General features: G+C 36.5%; 4 protein-coding genes across 4 annotated transcripts; 1 reads left to right on the top strand and 3 right to left on the bottom strand.

The window, feature by feature from the left end:
• Nucleotides 1-554: 554 nt before the first annotated feature.
• On the bottom strand, nt 555-6030 carry LOC108202438 (probable protein arginine N-methyltransferase 6). The gene is made up of 13 exons (XM_017370819.2): nt 5782-6030; nt 5120-5188; nt 4870-4938; nt 4590-4625; nt 4214-4279; nt 4057-4131; nt 3863-3940; nt 3628-3706; nt 2795-2889; nt 2581-2665; nt 1825-2024; nt 888-1009; nt 555-796 (listed from the first exon to the last, which is right to left on the bottom strand). Exons 1-13 carry the CDS (start codon nt 5914-5916, stop codon nt 754-756), a joined length of 1152 nt encoding a protein of 383 aa, XP_017226308.2. The 5' UTR covers nt 5917-6030; the 3' UTR covers nt 555-753.
• A 1894-nt stretch (nt 6031-7924) lies between these two features.
• Nucleotides 7925-9792, bottom strand: LOC108202436 (beta-amyrin 6-beta-monooxygenase-like). Its single transcript, XM_017370817.2, has 3 exons — nt 8760-9792; nt 8479-8666; nt 7925-8377 (listed from the first exon to the last, which is right to left on the bottom strand). The coding sequence occupies exons 1-3, from the start codon at nt 9721-9723 to the stop codon at nt 8078-8080; spliced, it is 1452 nt and encodes a 483-aa protein (XP_017226306.1). The 5' UTR covers nt 9724-9792; the 3' UTR covers nt 7925-8077.
• Nucleotides 9793-11621: 1829 nt separating this feature from the next.
• Nucleotides 11622-14009, top strand: LOC108201387 (G-type lectin S-receptor-like serine/threonine-protein kinase RLK1). The gene has a single exon (XM_064085355.1). The coding sequence runs from the start codon at nt 11622-11624 to the stop codon at nt 14007-14009; it is 2388 nt and encodes a 795-aa protein (XP_063941425.1).
• Nucleotides 14010-15987: 1978 nt separating this feature from the next.
• LOC108202435 (putative F-box/FBD/LRR-repeat protein At4g03220) lies at nt 15988-18838 on the bottom strand. Its single transcript, XM_017370816.2, has 3 exons — nt 17608-18838; nt 17297-17464; nt 15988-16768 (listed from the first exon to the last, which is right to left on the bottom strand). The coding sequence occupies exons 1-3, from the start codon at nt 18739-18741 to the stop codon at nt 16121-16123; spliced, it is 1950 nt and encodes a 649-aa protein (XP_017226305.1). The 5' UTR covers nt 18742-18838; the 3' UTR covers nt 15988-16120.
• Between the last annotated feature and the right edge of the window lie 27 nt (nt 18839-18865).

Raw genomic sequence — 18865 nt, forward strand, 5'->3', positions numbered from 1 at the left:
TTATGTTCTTATCCATCATTTAGAATGATTATCTAGTTCTTTCTTATAATTGGGAGATGTTAATGTCATATGAATTTAACATGTATAGCATATACGACAAAAGTCTAAATATATATATTAATTTATATATTAGAAATTTATTATAATTGTACCATGAACTTATTAACACTCCACTCGACCATCAGTTAGACTTATTCTTGAGGAAGATAATTAAGATAACATCTGGGCGGAGTTTACAATGGAATGACTGAAACTGGTCCCAGAATTCAACAGCTAGAGTCTCGAACCCATGTGTGCTCAAGTTCACACTGCTGGGTCCTCAGAGCACACAATGCACCCTGGTTTGTACAGTTGATCATGTGTGATTTACAGAATTTTCTGCCTTCAGTACATATATTGTAGTATAGTCTTATGCCCAATTTAATTACCTATCCATGATTTCACAGACAGCGAAATTTCCTGGTTTGCTTTTTGGTTCTATGTCTTATGCTTCTTGTACACTTGCCAAGAACTTAACCATTAATATATTCTTGGAATGACAGTTACATGGAGAGTGATACAAACAACAGAATATGGATAGTATTAGTTTGAATACTACTGCTTGCTTCAATGTTGTTCTAAAGTCTACATGCTTCTACCAGACAAATAAGTATTTATATCAGCATACTTCACAACAGAAACTAGGAACTTAACATATGGATTTTTTTTGTTACTTAAAAGGCGAGAATGAATTTGCGAAGAGCAAGAATCATATCAGCGCATTACTGCTTCTCTCACAAAGGAACGGTGACCTGACCTGCAGTAGGAAAGATTTTCGTAAGAACATAGCTACTTCGGGAATAATAATTCCAGATGTAGGACTGAAGAAAGGAAGTGAATTTTCTCACTTGTATTCAAGGCGGATGTGCACGTTGGGACCATCTTCTTCTTGATTAGGTGTCAATGTCACAGAACCTTCAATCCGGTGACCTTGTTCAACATCTATTGGATTGTTCAAGTAGACCACCATCTGCAAATATAAATGGTTGCTTTAAGATTCAGAAAATACTATAAGTATGTGGAAAGTGGAAACAGAACTTCACAGTGTACGTAGCAAGGAAATGAAGTACTGAGTCAAGAAAATTAAGAATAAGAGACCAGAAAGAGATGACAATATCTAATTTAAAATGTTATTTGGCCCAAAAGTTTGATAGTTAGGTGAACCGACAATCTTAATTACTCATGTGAGATGATTGTGGACCTTTAGAAAAGGAATTTTTCAGATACCTAATTCCCTGTATATACTCCAAAGAAATATTGTGAGCCTATGAGGTTTCAAAAAAAGAAAAATTCAAAAATAATACTTTTAACTATCCGGTCAAAACACTTAAAAGTGTGTGCCAAAAAATCAAACCTCATATATTAAGAAACAGAGGGAATATTATTTTTATAAGAAAAATTTAGGACTGGGATATTTACGGAGAATGTTCCATAAATGTGAAGGAAATAACTGCAAGTAATTAGAAACGTAACTTCAGTCCTATCATAACAAGGAACTGAAGTTATTTAGTGTGAAGCAAGAGAGTTAAGAATACTAAGAACTTCTTAGTATGTGGTTTATGTCCACCTCATATTAATGTCAGAAAGACAACACAACAAGTAATTTACTGACAGCAGAAACTATTTTCATACGACGCTAGTTCTGGAAAATCATAATAACACTTGTTTCTTAGATTAAGTAGTACAAAATTTGGATGGGGGATAAGCACTAAGCATGAGTGTGATAGAATTTAAAGAAAGGAGAAGGTAGTAAAACACTGAAAGATAAAAATATTATTCTCATACTTGTTCCCAGTGTGTTGGTGGCTTGTCAGGTGCTGTTGACAGTACAATAGCTTCAATGGGATCGTCACGCTTTCTCTTTTGACCACTCGTAGTAAGATGATTGCTTGAAGACTGCAAGGGTGGTGCATTGCTATCAGCAGGAGATGTCACAGGGCCACTAAATTCGACATCGAACCAGAAAGCAAATCCATGAAAGGTTGCTGGCAGTGAAATTATAACGAACTAATTAAATTCGATTCAGAAAGCAAATTCTGAGAATAAAATATGTGAAATACACATGCTCAAATGTCAGTTTTCATGAGAACAGAAAAATTAATTAAATCAATGAAGTGGGATAGCGAAGGACAGTGCAAACAGTTAAGTCTTCCCATATTGATAAAAAATACTGATCACTATTTAAGACTAGATACATTTAGATTTTACACTTTTTCCATTTTGGCACACAGAGAACATAAGATGATATACTTTTTACATCATCTTTCACAAGAAAAACAAGCTAACTGAAGTAAAAAAAAAAAAAATTTAATAAATAAATAGAGGTTTCTACAGAGATTCTTCATTCATGTGGAATCTCGCAGATAATCTTTTTCTTTTTTTTTTTGAATCACTATGCTTCTTTAACTAGTTAATTCAGGTTTGTCACATTTATTTTTACACAAAAGGATTGACATGATCTCAGGCCCTTAGCTTATGTGATATGTGGAACATCTGAAATTCTTAAAGCCAGACCAGCAATTAGATAGAAAATTCTATTACCTCGGGTCAGACACTGAAACTCGAATCTTGATTTAAATGATTCTATCTCCTGTATATTAATTGTATAACAGTCCACACGCTTCACCTGCATCAAAATCATAAGTAATCTATCATAGAAGGTAAAGTTGTCATGCATCGCTTGTTAACTCTAAAAAACATTTGACCGACTGAAACTCTAGGATATCCACTGTGGATCTAAAAGTGAAAGACAAACCACTTGAGGCAATGCTAAAAGATTTTCACTCTTAATCTTCTCCACACACGGGTCTTCATATGCATCTTGTATTGCCCAAGGTACCATGGCAGACACTACAATACGCACAAAAAATTCCAACTCAATGTTCAAATTAATAAATAAATAACAGATCTCATCAATTTAAAAATGTAAACAAGATGTAGACAGACAGAGTATTACAGACACAGAGGATATTTTGAAAAATCTATTCTGTAAATTAAAGTAGAAGCCGGTCAAATTAATCCTGAGGGTAAGTAGACTCATCCCACTGGAAAGTCATACAACTAAAACCATTTGGAATGTTCAGTCTAAAAAAAAAATCTGATGGTTCCTAGCTCTAAACATTTCTCAGTTCCTTCTGATGCGTATGTATGTGGATGTCACTGAAGCAAAGTGCTGAATGTCTCCTCATTGATCATACTCTAACTACTGTGAAAAAATGTTGATGAGCGTAAGGAGTCGCTATGAGAGGCCAAATTTTGCAATTTCTTTATTTATAGCAGGATTCTAGAATAGTAGAACATTGAGAACTACTTTTAACTTCTGCTTAAGGTTTTATACAAGATGAGTGCGGAGAAAATACCCCTCCTACAGCCTCTAGGTATGAAAACTTTATGTTAGTAAAGTCCCCTGAAAGAAGATTGTGACTTGCGAGTCACTTATGCATTGATAGTTTGATACATTGACTCGAGCATGAATGAAATTAATTGTGCTTGAGATGTCTACCAAGATAATGCCGAGGACAAATGAAACTACGTTGGAAAGTAAACAGGCAAATAATATATTATAGGTGATTTCATATGCACACTCACTGTCGATTCCATAGACATTGCGCCAGAAATCAATTTTTGAACTGTATCTGTCAGGAAGAGTGACAGGAGCTATATACAGCTGCAGACAAAGCAAAAAATAATCATGCATTATTTGTGGATAAATAGATTTACTTGAACTCTTACTACTTATTATTAACATATGTGTAAGTTAATCCTGGTTTACGATTCAAAGGTTCTTCAATATTATGCTTAAAAAAAATTATTATTCCAATACCGTCGCATTTGAAGGCATAATAAGACCACCAGGTTTTAGCAAGCGATCTCTGGCTGTAAGGACGCTCCCCAACATGTTCTGCAAAGTAGCCAATAAAAGTTAAAAGGAATGGTTATAACAGTTATACCAGAAACCTAAAGTAGAACGAGATATAGAAACCAAAATCCATATGAATCCCAGAATAAAATAATAACCTCATAGTTATAGAGAAGTAACTGATCCATCCAGTCTGAAACTATAACATCGACCTTTTCATTAATCCCAACATCCTGCAGTCCATAGTGTGAGCAATGAATCTGAGTAAGTTGATTTAGCACAAGGATCTTATTGAATTATCAAAGAGAATTCTACCTCCACATATCCATGTAAAACGATGACCCTTTCAGATAGATTATTGGCCTCCATGACTTTTTGTGCCTGATAAATACAGTCAAAAAGGAGAAATTTACCATTTTACTGTTGATTCTCACAAATTTCATATTATATGATAGATCCTTAACCAGGGTATGAATCTCTATTTCTAGATATATCAGAAAGTAAGAACTTATCGCAACAGGCAAAGGTAGTTTCTTAGCAGCAGTTGGAAATACATTAAAACTGAAATTGCCTTTAAAGGACGAAGAATGACATGAAACTAGCTATTTGGATAACACAGTACACGATATAAATAATAGAACAATGTAGCATCTTGTTAACGAATGAAATAGGAAATTGTGCAAAAAATTACCTGCAAAGCTATTTCAGTGTCTTCCACAGCATAAACCTGGTAAACAATTCATGCAGAAGTATATTATTTGTAAAGATATGGCTCTAACCGGTGCTCCTCAGAAAGTTTTTACTTACACTACTGTGTCCCAACTTCAGCCATGACCAGCCTTAAATATGTGCTGCTTTTATTACTATTTCGAAAAATATTGTAGCTTTAATATATGTGAATAGGTGATGTGTGTGTATGTGTGAATAGATCAACATAGCAAATTTATGAAAATAAAGACAGAAATTCTTACTCGTTTTGCACCAGCCTGAGCACAAAATATAGAAAGAATCCCTGTTCCTGAACCAACATCAACCACAACCTGAATGCGTGGTTATAAAACATATCATCTTACTTGAAAAAAGAGCAGTAAATAGAATCATATTTCCCGTCCTAGATCTAATTTTCCGAATATATAAGGTCAGCTCAGTGCAATAAGTTTCCAGTGGCTAATACGCTGTTATATTGATATTCTGAAATCTAAAGCAGTACAATCGCCTTACTTTGTCTTTAATGTAGTTATCCTGATGATGCAAGATAGCGGCCCTATAAGCTTCATTGCGCACATTGTCCTGTACAGTTTAAGGAATCTCAGTAAATTGTTCAAGAGCCTAAATTATACTTTTGTACAAAGAAAGGAACTAAATGCATAGTGTTTCATTAGCAAAGGTCAAGGCTGACGCCTGACGGACCTACCCTAAAATTAAGTAAAAGGTACACAATGACCATGAATTCTGGCGTTCAGAAATCGGGATAATACAAATATAGTGCAATTAACCACAGTAAGACACAAGTTTTGTCACACCGATAAAATCAGAATCAGGTTGAACTTTTAGTATACCACGTAAGCCTTTTACCGTAGCCATAATTCTATGTAAACCTTCTGGGGTGACTGTAAAACAGCAGAGTTCCATATTTCCGAACCAAGAAGAACACGATTCGGCTGGAAATTACACATTGCTAGGACATACAATTGCAAGAATTCTTTCAAACAATGTAGCAAACACATTTCTTGAATCCAAGATTCAACTATTCACCTGCCTCAAATATCTACACAGCTTCTTGAATCTTGTTTTCTTTATATGAACAAAATATAAACAGAGTAAAGCAATATTTACAAATAATACAGACGCAAGAATAAAGTTAATGCAGGGTGAAACAGCACCTTAATCACTGCCTGATGAATGTTAAAATCGTGGAAATCATATGCAGTTTCTTCGATTTCTGTTTCTTCGTCGTCATCGTCGGAAACTTGGCGTTGATGATCACCGTCATCGCCACTGTCAGTTGCTCCTTCCATCAAGAAAGCAAAGAGAAATAAGCAGCAGAGAGAATGGAGAGTTTGAGAGATGTGGGTGGCAATTTGGTAAATAAACTTCACGCGGGCTTTCAACTATTCAACTCACAATTCACAGACCGCAGAATTATATTTAAGTTTTTTTGTTGGACTCCTGACAAAGGCTTGATGCCTTTTTAACCCTTTAACCCTCAATGTGAATGTTAGGAGGTATATACTGATGCGGTCTCAATGTATTAACTTTTAACTCGACCGATTCAACCCTTCAAGTATTCGGTTAGTTCTGATTATCCCCCATGCCGGTATGAAGTTAAAAAAGGGCATGTAACGAAGGGTAAACTTGACATTTATTATTAGAGGTAAAAGGTTTGCTCGTTCTTTTTAACCCCTAAAGTATTCATCTCGTTCCTTTTAACCCCTCGAGAATACATTAGATGTTCCTTTTAAGCCTTGATATTTAATGTTCTTTATAACTATCACGTGTGAAATGTTATTATTGTCCATCTATTATATACCGTTTCTTGACTTCATACCGGTATGAGAGTTAATCGGAACATATCGAATCGAATACTTGAAGGGTTGAATCGGCCGAGGTAAAACAATGAGGCTGTATCGGTACACACCCTCAAAATTTGAGAGTAAAAAGGGCATTTAGCCCTGACAAACTGCTATCAGCTCCCCTTGTGCTATTAGTATGTTATATGATTCATGAAAATTTCCTCAAAAATATTTACAAATTGTATATGACATGTTCTAATTAGTGAAGTTTATCCGATGTCTTATTAACAAAGAAGTTACTAATAACAACATGACATCTCATGATTTGAGAAGTTTTTTGGAAGTTCAAGCAGCTCTCTAATTTATTTAGAGTCCATTAATAATTCACAAAGACAAGGGTCTGAAATTTCGAGTCGAGCATACTCATTTCCGGGACGCATTCTAGGTCAGCCAAAAGATACAAAATTTCCTTCAATTCTTAAAGGATCAAAATTTTCACGATCAGAAAAGTAATCAGCATTGTATTCGTCGTCCAATATGCTTACCATTAAAGCAAGTTATATAGGTTGGTTCAGTTAAATATTGAAAGAAGAGTGCTAGTCACTGTTTTCTGCTGCTTCTTTTGGCAGAACGTAGATTTTTTCAGGTATGGAACATTGTTTTCTGAAGCACAGATATTAGTTTACATATTCCTCGGGTTCTTGAATGAGCAGAATGTAAAAAATAAGTGAATAAGACCTCCATTCCCTTTGAAATGGTGAAACCAGCGAAGTTGGAATCGGTTAAACTCTCGAAAGGCACCTGGACCAGTTGGAAGCAGCCTTAGAGTTTCACAAGCCACATTCCAAGAGTATTTCATCTTCCAAGCAACCGGGACAGCAGGTCTTGAACTGTTACAGATTTCTCATTATTCTCCATTAAAACTGCATTTTTCCTCTCTTTAGTGATCTCTATAAGTTCCTCGCGAAGTTATTTTCTGCTCTTAATGAAAGTCAACAACAAAGCTGCAATTTCATTTGTAGAAGCATCTGAAAACTCAGAGGAATATAAGGCCTTTCTTCGCGGACAGATGCCACCAGGACCTGACTCATTTGTTATCATTCGTGAAGACAAGCTTGTTCCCCTCTGGTCCGGATAGCCATTTTTCCCCATATAGCGTGCCATTGAATACATTTGGTGAGAATTTCTCTGTTCTTTTGTTAATAGATTTTTACAAGATACATCATACTGGATGGATTCTCTAACCGGTGCCTTCCCCTTGATCCCGGGTAAAACTTTACATTCTAGCATTTATTCTTTTGGTTTTGCAGAATAAGGAAATGAAAATGAGTGATATCGGAAGAATTAGTAATGAAAATATGGAAGTATATACAATTCATGATGATCTCTGTTTCATCCATAGCTGGATCAATGATCATAATTTTCTTGATTTATCAACAGAAACATGCACTAGGATTCAGCTAAGCAAATGGCAATATTAAAGCTAATCCAACTAGCTAGCCACTAAATGAGGTGAACACAAATGTAAAGGTGTTTTATTACATAGAAGAATACATTTTACAGAGATCAGAACTCAATCTGCCAGAGAACCTGCTTCGTAAAATAAATACAAATATCAAATTAAAGGGAACCACTACATAATAAGTTTGTCAAAGTATAGGGCTAGTTATGTTTGGTGAGGAATGAGGCGAACTGGCAGACCTTCCATCGGGACAGGGGAGGCATGGAAGACTATCTTTTCTTGGGGATTCAGTTTCTCCAATTTGAATCTGGTTACAACGTTGTACATAAACACTAGTATTTCAAGTCGAGCATACTCTTTCCCAGGACACATTCTAGGTCCTCCCCCAAAAGGTACAAAAGTGTATGGAGCAGGTCCGCTCCCTTGAAATCTTGAAGGATCAAATGTTTCTGGATCCGCAAAGTATTTTGGATTCTTGTGTGTTGTATGCACCATCCAAAATGTCTACAAAACAAACAAGACATAGTATTAGATTAAATCTAATTCACAAAATCTGGTAGTAGTCGAGTTAGGAGTCTTTTATGAGCTCAGCTGTAATTATATACCTTCCATCCTTTGGGAATGGTAAAACCAGCAAACGTAAAATCAGTGACTGCTTCTCTGAAGGCACCTTGGCCAGGTGGTGCCAACCTTAAAGACTCGCAGGCCACATTCCAAGAGTATTTCATTTTCTGAACATCTTCCCACGTCAACAGCTCCCCGTCTGCTTTTGTTTTTGCTATCTCCATTTGTTCTGCACGTTATTTTAGCCAGAAGACGGTGATTAATCACAATACTTATTGGACATAGCAGAACCAAATTACGTATAATAATTTAAAAAATATACCTTCGTAAACCTTATTATAGATATGTGGAAGCTCAGCAAGGTACTTCAGAACGAAGGTTACAGCAGTGCTTGTGGTCTCATAGCTTGCAACTAGTAAGCCAATAATGTTGTTTGAAATCTCCATTTCACTCATGCATTCTCCATTTTCATCTGTCACCAGCAGCATTCGAGACAATAAATCACGGGCTTGAGCTCCAGATTCATTTTCCTGCATTTCCCTTTTCCTCTCGGTGATGATCTTCATAAGCTCCTTACGTACTAACCTTCCTCCCTTAATAGCACCATTATAAGCAGTACCAGGCAGATCAATTGGGACAGAGAACATTCCAGACGTAACAAGAGTAAAGTGCCTGGCTAGCTTTGTAACATGCTCAGCATCAACAATACTCATAAACAATCTACACGCTAAATCAAAGGTGTATTTCTTTGACATTGGAAACACCTTGACTACTTCATTACCAGCCCATTCAGAATCTACATGCTCCCGTGCCATTGAATCCATGACTGGTATGTACTGCTTTAGTGCCTCTGGCTTCAGAATGTCATGCATGAAACTACGCTTGAGGGCTGAAACTTCCTTCAAAGAAGCCTCGACAAACTCAGGGAAAAGCAAGGCCTTTTTCATGGACTGTGGCCACCAGGAAGTAAGTAGCTTACTTTCATTTGTGAAGAGGAACTTGTTCCCCTGAGCTCCGCAGAACACAGCCATTTTTTCCCCTAGTAGCGACGTCTGAAACACATCCGAAGAGTACTTCTTTGTTCTTTCTTTGATGAATTCTTGAGGCCCTGCTAATGCAAACTTGATACTTTCTCCAACTAATGGCCATCCACTTGATCCTGGTGGAACATTTAAATTTGAGCCCTGAGAATTCGGTTTTCGCAGAATCAAGAAAAGGTACAGTGATATTGGAATGATGAGTAATGACAACATATATGGGAATGAGCTGATAACTAGTGCTTCCATAGCTAAATATTTCAGTTTCTTGATTTGTATAAAGCTCTGTAGTATGTACCTCTCTATGCTAAATCATATAAATTGTGATTGTTTAAATAGAAAAGCTCACTGAAAAAAACAAAATAAGGTATTATTGGATAGAATCTTTATTCTAATTTTCAGCATATGAGCATGCTTAATTAAGACAGGATGAAGAATATATTAAATCATTTATTTTGCAGAAGTATTTGACTCCTCTCTTTGGAACAGATGATTGTAGTGTTGTGTTCTTCAGATTACCGTTTAAATTCTCATGCTTAGCGTATTGTATTACAGAGTATATAAAATTACAATTTATTTTATGGAAACGTGAAAAAGGATGAACTTTGAGACCATCACATACATACAATCAACAAATTAATAATTAAAATATATTATGGAACTGATTTGACCGAACTGGGTCTATATGACACTTTGAGATCCTTATTTTTAGAACTTCTTTATATAGATTAATATCAGATTAAGAATGTAATTTAAGATTTTATATTTAAAATTTGAATTTTTTGTGTGAAAAATTTTATGATAATATATTAAAATTTGATTAAATATTATTAACAAGTTTAATATATTTTATTTTAGAGATTTAGTTTCTATAATATTAATATATATTGTAAATAGGTAACAGGTCGATAAGTATTCTTATTGGTTGGTTCGGTCGAAAAGTGGTTCAAGTAAGTATTCTTGTTGGTTGGTTCGGTCGAAAAGTGATCGGTTCAAGTTGGTTTGGTCGGTTTTGCAGAATCGTGTACACCCCTGTCAACAACCGGGACACTTGCTGCTGCAGCACCTTTCCACTGTAGTGTATAATTTCATAGTTTTCAAGTTGGGTTCCAAGTAATTGCTGAAGCTCTTGGATTGCCAGGCCCTTAGGGCTGTTCTTGCTATTAGTGCAATTTACCGGAGGATGCTTGGTAAATTATACTCCCTCCGTCCCACCCATTTCTTATCAAATGGGTTAGGCACGGAGGTTAAGGAATATGTATAAAGTAGTGGAAAAGAGGAAGAAAAGTGGGTAAAGTGGTGGGACCCATCGATTTTTAATGTATAAAAAGAAGATAGTGGAGTAAAAGTAGTGTAAAAAGGAAAGAAAAGTGGAGAAGTGGTGGGACCCATTGACTATTTTTGGTAAGTTTTGAAATGTAAAGAATTGGATGGGACACCCCAAAAAGGAAAGTGTAAAGAAATGGGTGGGACGGAGGGAGTATTTTTCTTGATTCAAACTAGACATTGTTAAGTGTCAGATGAATTTGTTATGGATTTATGGATCCCTCCTTCCTCAGGGCTGTGATTTATGGATGTTTTCACAAAAATGTTTGTGGTAAAAGTCTGGAGGCTAATAAACTTTCCAAGATGTTAACAATCCAAGGAAGGAGGAAATACTATGGAGGGGTAGCAATATTAGACACGACTCGAACTCGATTCGACAAAACCCGAAAATGACCCAAAATCACCTGATTGGCCCGAAATGACCCCACCCGATCGTTGACACGAACACGACCTCTTACCCGAAATCGTCACTCCCGAGTCCTGATGGAGCTCCTGCTCCATAACTTTCTTTCTCAAAATTTCAATGTTGAGGAAACCAGTGTCGCGGAAAATACACGCAGGGCCATCATTATCATGAATTACATGCATTACACGGAACACATTTGCAATGCAGTTAGCACCTCTTATTTGTCATCGGCTGCTCCACAAATTTGCAATGCATTTATTCCACACTTGTTTCCAATAATTTTCCACAAGACCTCGACTCTTGACCGATAATACTTTTCAGACATGTTCCCAGGACTTAGGAGACTTCCTGGTTGACCTGCATTTCATTAGCATATATATATGTGTGCTACTGCAGATACTGAATCAACTCAACAATGGCTTATTCCTCCCCATATATAATATGCATAATTTTGTTTGTGTTACCGTATTTAGCACTTGCTCAAGGCATTGAAACAGTATCCGTAGGCTCGTCCCTCACAGCAGCAGACAAGGACAAGGCAACCTCATGGTATTCGTTTTTTGGTGATTTTGCATTCGGGTTTAAGAAAGTCCAGGATCAGTATTTGCTTTCCATTTGGTATGAGAATATACCTGATAAAACCGTAGTCTGGTTTGTAAATGGCGGTACTACCGTTCCTGCTGGATCCAAAGTGCAACTGACTGCGGACCACGGATTAGACCTCAGTGATTCTAAAGGCAAAGAATTTTGGAGATCCGGAATGCTGGCTGGTACAGCTTCTAAAGCTGTTCTTAATGATACAGGCAATTTCATGATTTTTAATAGCCATTCAGAAAAGTTATGGGATAGCTTCAGCAATCCAACTGATACCCTTTTGCCTACTCAGACTCTGGGGATAGGTGGTACACTTTACTCTCGCCTGAGTGAAACTAACTTCACGAAAGGGAGATTTCAGTTACGCTTCCTTGATAATGGGAATCTTGTGCTCAACAGCCGAGATTTACTTACTAATTATGCTTATTATCCCTACTATGGAGATGTCAGTCCTAGCACAAATGATACTCAAGGTTACCAGATACAATTTAGTACGGCGGGTTACATGTATATTGTTAAAGGAAATGATGCTACGGAGAACCTTACTACAAAGGGGATCATTCTGTCAGAAGCTTATTATCACAGAGCAATTCTGCACTTTGATGGTATTCTTGTCCAGTATTACCACCCTAGGGAGTTAACTAAAGGGACAAAGTGGACTCCTGTGTGGCAAATTCCAGAAAATATATGTCTTGATATTTTGGGAATGGGTGGAAGTGGGGCTTGTGGGTTCAATAATGTCTGCAGACTTAATGATTCTAGAAGAGTAGTCTGTGAATGCCCGGAAAGCTACTCATTACTTGATCTTAATGATAAGTATGGCAGCTGCAAGACGAATGTCAGCCAAAATTGTGACAATAATGGTTTTCAAGAAGATGTTTATGATTTTGTGGAGATTTCTGATACCAATTGGCCACTTAATGATTATGCGCATCTAGAGCCCATTTCAGAACTTGAGTGTAAAAACCAGTGTCTAAATGATTGCTTCTGTGCTGTTGCAATTCACCGAGAAGACAGCTGCTGGAAAAAGAAGCTACCTCTCTCGTATGGGAAGAAGGAACCATCTGTAAATGGTAAAGCTTTTCTCAAATTTAGTAAAGTAGATCTCTCAACAAAGAATCGGCCCAATACTCCAAGAGTTGGAGATAATTTACCTTATAGAGAGAAGGGAAAAGGTACTTTGATCCTTGTAGGTTCAGTGCTTTTAGGCAGTTCGGTGTTTGTCAATTTTGTATTGATTATTGTTGCTTGCTTCGGCTTCTTCTACATCTACAGTAAGAAAATGCAACATTTACAACCTGCCAAGAGTAGTGTTGAAACGAATGTCCGTCATTTTACCAGTCATGAGCTAGTAGAAGCCACAAATGGGTTCAAGGAAGAACTGGGAAGAGGTTCTTTTGGCATAGTTTATAAGGGAGTGATCCAGATGTCGTCTTCAGTTATTGTTGCAGTAAAGAAGATAGACAGCCTGATTCAAGATGGTGCAAAGGAGTTCAAAACAGAGGTTAATGTTATTGCACAAACTCATCACAAGAATTTGGTGAGGTTAGTTGGATACTGTGAAGAAGAGGAGCATCACCTATTAGTCTATGAATATATGGTCAATGGAATTTTAGCAAGTTTGCTTTTCAGCAGTGTGAAGCCTAGTTGGGCACTGAGGAACCATATTGCATTGGGCATTGCAAGAGGTTTGGCCTATCTCCATGAAGAATGCAGCACGCAAATTATCCATTGTGATATCAAGCCTCAGAACATTCTTCTCGATGAACACTACAATGCTCGGATTTCTGATTTTGGGCTGGCAAAACTCTTGATGCTCAACCAGAGTAGGACCAACACAGGAATTAGAGGCACCAAAGGTTACGTTGCACCTGAATGGTTTAGAAATACTCCGGTAACTGTTAAGGTTGATGTTTATAGCTATGGTGTTTTGCTGAGAAATTATTTGTTGCAGGAAAAGTTTGGAGATAAGGCCATCCTAACAGACTGGGCTTGGGATTGCTTTCGGGATGGTAGGATGGTTGACCTTGTTGAAAACAATGAGGAGGACATCTTGAGTGACTGGGAGAGAGTAGAGAGATTTGTGATGGTGGGGATTTGGTGCATTCAGGAAGATCCATCTCTGAGGCCAACCATGAAGAAAGTTACACAGATGCTCGAAGGAGTTGTTGATGTTCCTGATCCCACTTGCCCTTCTCCTTTCCATTGAACTAGTACTTCAAGTTTGTTGCAGTTGTTGTGTTACCTGTGTATTGTGTACTCACATTTTCATCTACCAATAATAACTTTTAGTGGAAAGGGGCAGGCCTTGAATTATTACTCTTGCATGTCAGTGTAATCCATTCAATATATTGTAGTTTGTTTCAAGGTCCAAAGGTTTTTTTTTTTTTTGCTAAATAAGAAAAGAGAATGGCTTCACCATACAATCAGAAACTTGGCGTACCAAGAATCATGCAATCAAGCAGACTAAGCTAATCTTACAAAATAATCAGAATAGAAACCAAAGTTTTTGATTTTTTTAAGAACTATTGCAAGATTTGCATGCCCTTCGCATGAAGAAGATGAGAGATTGAGAAAGATTTTGGAACTATGGGTACTAATATCGCTGTCGGATTCATCGGAGATTATCTACTCTAGAATCTAAAGCCTAGTCCTTAATTTACATCATATTGCTGTCGGATTCATTGGAGACTATCTACTCTAAAGTCTAGAGCCTAGTCCTTAATTTACATCATATTCTTGTTGGATTCATTGGATTCATTGGACTATGAAGTTTAGAGCCTAGTCCTCTAAAGTCTAGGCCTTAATTTCCATGGATGGATATATTCTATAGTTTTTTCAGTTTTCTGGATTGTCTTTTGTACTTCTGAAATAGCAATTTTTATTGACTGTATTTTTAAGATTATAAAATAACAATTTTTATTGGCTCCGAAATAATTATAACTATTTATATTTATAATTCAAAAAATCGAGATTTACTGATTTATTGATTCAAAATCTATACAAGATTCATTTAAAATTTTGAAATAAATCAAAAAAATTAATTGAATCAGAATATAATTGACAAATTTAAAAATTAATCACAATTATTCAAATATTTTTATAACCGCGGTTATAGCAGATATTTTGAAGTGAAGTGGTGAGCCGGGTTTCCTAACTTTTTCCACAGCAGATATTTGTCTCTCCAGGAGTTCAGCTGGGACATGTAATCCAGTGTGTTAAATTATAATGGCGACAAAAAATTTAGAATACGTTCCTATCAATAAAATTTTACACAGTACACTAATTCATAAGAAAGTTTACAAGAAATTAAGAAAGTTTATTGTTGTGACGGCATGAACTACCTTTTAAGAGCAGGAGAGCTTCTAATATTTAGTCCATGTAGGCTGTAGCTATTATTATTACTCCCTCCGTCCCTAAATACTTTTCACATTTGTACTTATCACGTTTGCCAATACACAGTTTTGATCATTAATATCTTTAATTTTATATTTGTATTAAATATAAAACCTTCACCGTATTAAAATACACATAAATATGAATTCAACAAGATCACTCATGACTATATTTTATCTTATAGATTAGACGTAAATTAGTAATTTGTCTCATGTTATGAACAGTGCCGACATTACAAACGGGAAACGTTTTTTGGGACGGAGGGAGTAATATTTAAATACTCACTCCGTCCCAAATCACATGTTCCTTTCGTTTTTTTAGAAGTCAAATTGACCCACTTTGACTATACATAAAACAATATTTATTTATTATTTCAAAAAATAAAAAGTTACATCTTAAAATAAATTAGTTGTATTTTCTAGTGATATATTCTTTTATTTTTTCCAATAATGCATATAAATTACAGTCAAAGTATAGTAAATTTGACTAGTTAAAATTCAAATGAGACATGTATTTTGAGAAGGATATCTGACTTAATCCAACTGTCACCTGTATATCTAGAAACATTCATTCTTGAATAAGCTAACTTGTCACCTTAAAAAGTTGGTCCATGCCAATTGCCTCTATTTGGAGAGATAACTTTGTTTTGATATTTTAAAAACACAAAGGTTTAAAACTGTATTCATGGTACCAAGAGTATGGAAAAGTTTAGAGACAACAAGATATGTGACTAGTTGGAGGATACAGAATGCATATTGGCACTAAAACATGTCAATTGGTTCGAAACGAAATACGAATGAACTGATTGATATGAGGTCTATAAGCTTTAAAATACTTCCAAAGTACTAAATAGTTCAGGGATAGATAACTGACAATTACCAACGAATCCACACAACTTTCAAAAGCAAAACCATACCACAAATTTCAGGGATTAGATAGTAGATCATCTCCAATGAAACCAACAACAAGTTTAGCATCCGTAGTTCCAAAAGCTTTCTTAATTTCTGACAACTTCTCCGTGCGAAGAGACTGCTTCGCTTGCAATCTAGTCTTGGCATAATCAACGTGAGCTAGCAGATCTTGTAGTTTAGTTTTGGCATCAGCAGCTCGAGACTGCAGGTCTTGTAGTTTAGTTTTAGCATCATCAATATGACATTCAATTGAGTAAAGCTCATTAATTAGGGGCTTTGAAAACCGGAGATGTTCTATATAGGTCAGGCGGTCCACCACCCAAGTTAAGTTGAATCCCTGATTCTGCAAGTAAGAGATTACTTCCTTGTACGCAAACATCATCTCAGAATCCACATTAGTCATGGATATTTTGAAAAGGTCATTCAGTGAGGTGCACAACATATTCAGATTCATTGTACATAGCTTCTTGTTTTTTGTGGTAAAGTGCTTAAAGGTTTCTGGGTACTTATGCATAATGCGATCAAGCAGGCCCACAAACTCGGAATTAACCTCATGGCCTCGCCATAAACCAGAATCTCTCTGCCCTCCTAATGAGCTCGCCTGATCTTTGTCTGTACCTTCAACTGAAGCATCTAGCATGGAATCTTCCACTCCATGAATCTGTCAGGTGCATATAATCAGTTCACATTATAGACAATATCAATTCAGAAAATTAAAATTGTAATGCATTCTCAATCTAGAAACAACATACTCCCTCTGTCCCTCTCATTTGTTTACGGTTACTATTTTGGGATGTCCCTCTCATTTCTTTACGTTACTATAAATAGTAAGTTTTTTCCATCATTACACCCACTATCTTCCTCCACTATCTCATATTTAACAATAAAAACTACTATTACACCCACTATTTTCCTCCACTATCTCAAATCTATTATTAAATATTGGTAGGTCCCACCACTTTACCCACTTTTCATCTAACTTTACTCATTTTTTATACATTGTCTTGGTCTCCGTGTCCCCCTCCAATGTAAACAATTGAGGGGGACGGAGGGAGTATTTGATTATATTGGAGTCTAGCAATTGATTTGTGCAATACAAATTAGCAAGACAGAAGACATATTTTTTACAATAAAGAAGACAGAAAATATAACTCTGAATTTTCAAGGAGGATAATGAATTCTTGAATACCTGGGGCAATTTTGTGACGAACGTGGCATTAGGAGAGCCACCAAGTAAATAGCTTCTAAGAGCGCTAGATATACTTGATTCTTTGCATCCCGTTGGTAACTTCACATACTTCAACTCAGAGAATGGAGAAGGTAAACTCTGAAGAAGGTTGGAAATCTCATTGAGTGCCTAGAAAAACATATATGAGGAAGGAAAATTGAGCAAAATATGAAACAACAAAATAAATTAAAAACCAGGACGAAATAACTGTAAATACGAATTGTTTAATATGTAACAGCCATGGTTAAAAAAAGTGAATCAATAATATATACCTCAATACTCTCCGCGTCAAAAGTGAGATTCTTGGCATTACAAAATCCTGGAAGCATATTTGTCAACCGCCGATAATACCGTTTCCTACATGTCAATTCCATGTTCTGAAACCAACCCTGTAAACTTATATTAACATTCTCCAACTCAGGAACTCCAATTGTGGTTGCAAATATACCAAAAGCAGTGAAGTTGCAGAGTTTTGGCGCCGAAACCACAATGTTACTCCAAATATTCCCATGGTGGCAGAAGCTGCCTGTGATACTCAGGTTCAACAAGTGAGGAGGACAAGATATGAAATAATCTCGCTGAGTTGATGGTAGAATCAATGTGAGATTTTTTAACTTGACAAGTGCAAAGAGTATGTCACTCATATCATCAGGAAGACCCACACCATCCAGTTGTAGACTTAATAAATCCGGGAAGTCCCAAACTGTCGTGGGCAACGTACAGTGAGACAGACGGAGCCTTGTTAAAGCTGGCAAGCTGAAAGAAAACAATTGTGATAAATCCCAATTATGAAGACTCAGCCTCGTTAACGCAGGCAAGCACGTGAACACTGAATCCTTAAGCCATGAATTCAAACGGCTGTGACTTTCGTGTCCACGTACACAACTGAGACGGAGAGTTGTCAAGGCAGGTAAATCCCAGCAATCCGATTCCAATGCACATTCTTGTAGCCTCAGATTTAACTCAAGTTTCTTTAAAGACTTAGAGCTAAAAGTGGATAATTTAAAAGGCTTATGATCATCTAATAATTCAAGTCTTAAGGATTGCAAGTCGTGCGAGATCGCATACTCAACAAACTCTTCTAGCAAATTAGGAGAAACATCCTTACATTTAACACGGAAGTTGAGACTAAAAACATGAGAATGATGGTTTCGATTACGCAAAACATTGCAGATAAAATCAGAAACATTTTTAGGCGAAGAGTTGTGGTACCGACCGAAGTTTAGGAAAGGGAGAGTGGTCCAGACAGGCTTCCAACGTTTGGAGAGACAAGTGGTTTGAACAGCTGCTTTGGCATCTAGAAACGAGAGAATCTTGTGGATTAGATCATCAGGCAGTCTGCTGATTCTGTCTGATTCATCGCCAGCTTCAAGAGCCCTCAGTTTCTTCTGCGATGGAGAACCCATGAATGAAATGCAAGTCGATTTTATTTTTCAGCTTCTTTTTGACGCTTCAGAAGTCCTCAGCTTCTTTTTGAAGCAAGTTGAGGGTCGGTCAAGCGTGTGAGAGTTCACACAGTGATTAGTGGCA

Source organism: Daucus carota, chromosome 9, assembly GCF_001625215.2.
Source record: "Daucus carota subsp. sativus chromosome 9, DH1 v3.0, whole genome shotgun sequence".
Taxonomy (NCBI): domain Eukaryota; kingdom Viridiplantae; phylum Streptophyta; class Magnoliopsida; order Apiales; family Apiaceae; genus Daucus; species Daucus carota.

What these genes read in the sequence shown, in the direction of transcription:
- LOC108202436 (XM_017370817.2), bottom strand. Translation starts at nt 9,723, where the DNA reads ATGGAAGCACTAGTTATCAGCTCATTCCCATATATGTTGTCATTACTC. An exon ending in CTATAATAAGGTTTACGAAG is followed by an intron (nt 8,667 to 8,759) that starts GTATATTTTTTA and finishes AATAACGTGCAG; the next exon opens with AACAAATGGAGATAGCAAAA. An exon ending in CCATTCCCAAAGGATGGAAG is followed by an intron (nt 8,378 to 8,478) that starts GTATATAATTAC and finishes TTTGTTTTGTAG; the next exon opens with ACATTTTGGATGGTGCATAC.
- LOC108202438 (XM_017370819.2), bottom strand. Translation starts at nt 5,916, where the DNA reads ATGGAAGGAGCAACTGACAGTGGCGATGACGGTGATCATCAACGCCAA. An exon ending in TTTTACATGGATATGTGGAG is followed by an intron (nt 4,132 to 4,213) that starts GTAGAATTCTCT and finishes TATGGACTGCAG; the next exon opens with GATGTTGGGATTAATGAAAA. An exon ending in CACATCCGCCTTGAATACAA is followed by an intron (nt 797 to 887) that starts GTGAGAAAATTC and finishes TTCCTACTGCAG; the next exon opens with GTCAGGTCACCGTTCCTTTG.
- LOC108201387 (XM_064085355.1), top strand. Translation starts at nt 11,622, where the DNA reads ATGGCTTATTCCTCCCCATATATAATATGCATAATTTTGTTTGTGTTA.
- LOC108202435 (XM_017370816.2), bottom strand. Translation starts at nt 18,741, where the DNA reads ATGGGTTCTCCATCGCAGAAGAAACTGAGGGCTCTTGAAGCTGGCGAT. An exon ending in TTGACGCGGAGAGTATTGAG is followed by an intron (nt 17,465 to 17,607) that starts GTATATATTATT and finishes ATGTTTTTCTAG; the next exon opens with GCACTCAATGAGATTTCCAA. An exon ending in TCGTCACAAAATTGCCCCAG is followed by an intron (nt 16,769 to 17,296) that starts GTATTCAAGAAT and finishes TGCACCTGACAG; the next exon opens with ATTCATGGAGTGGAAGATTC.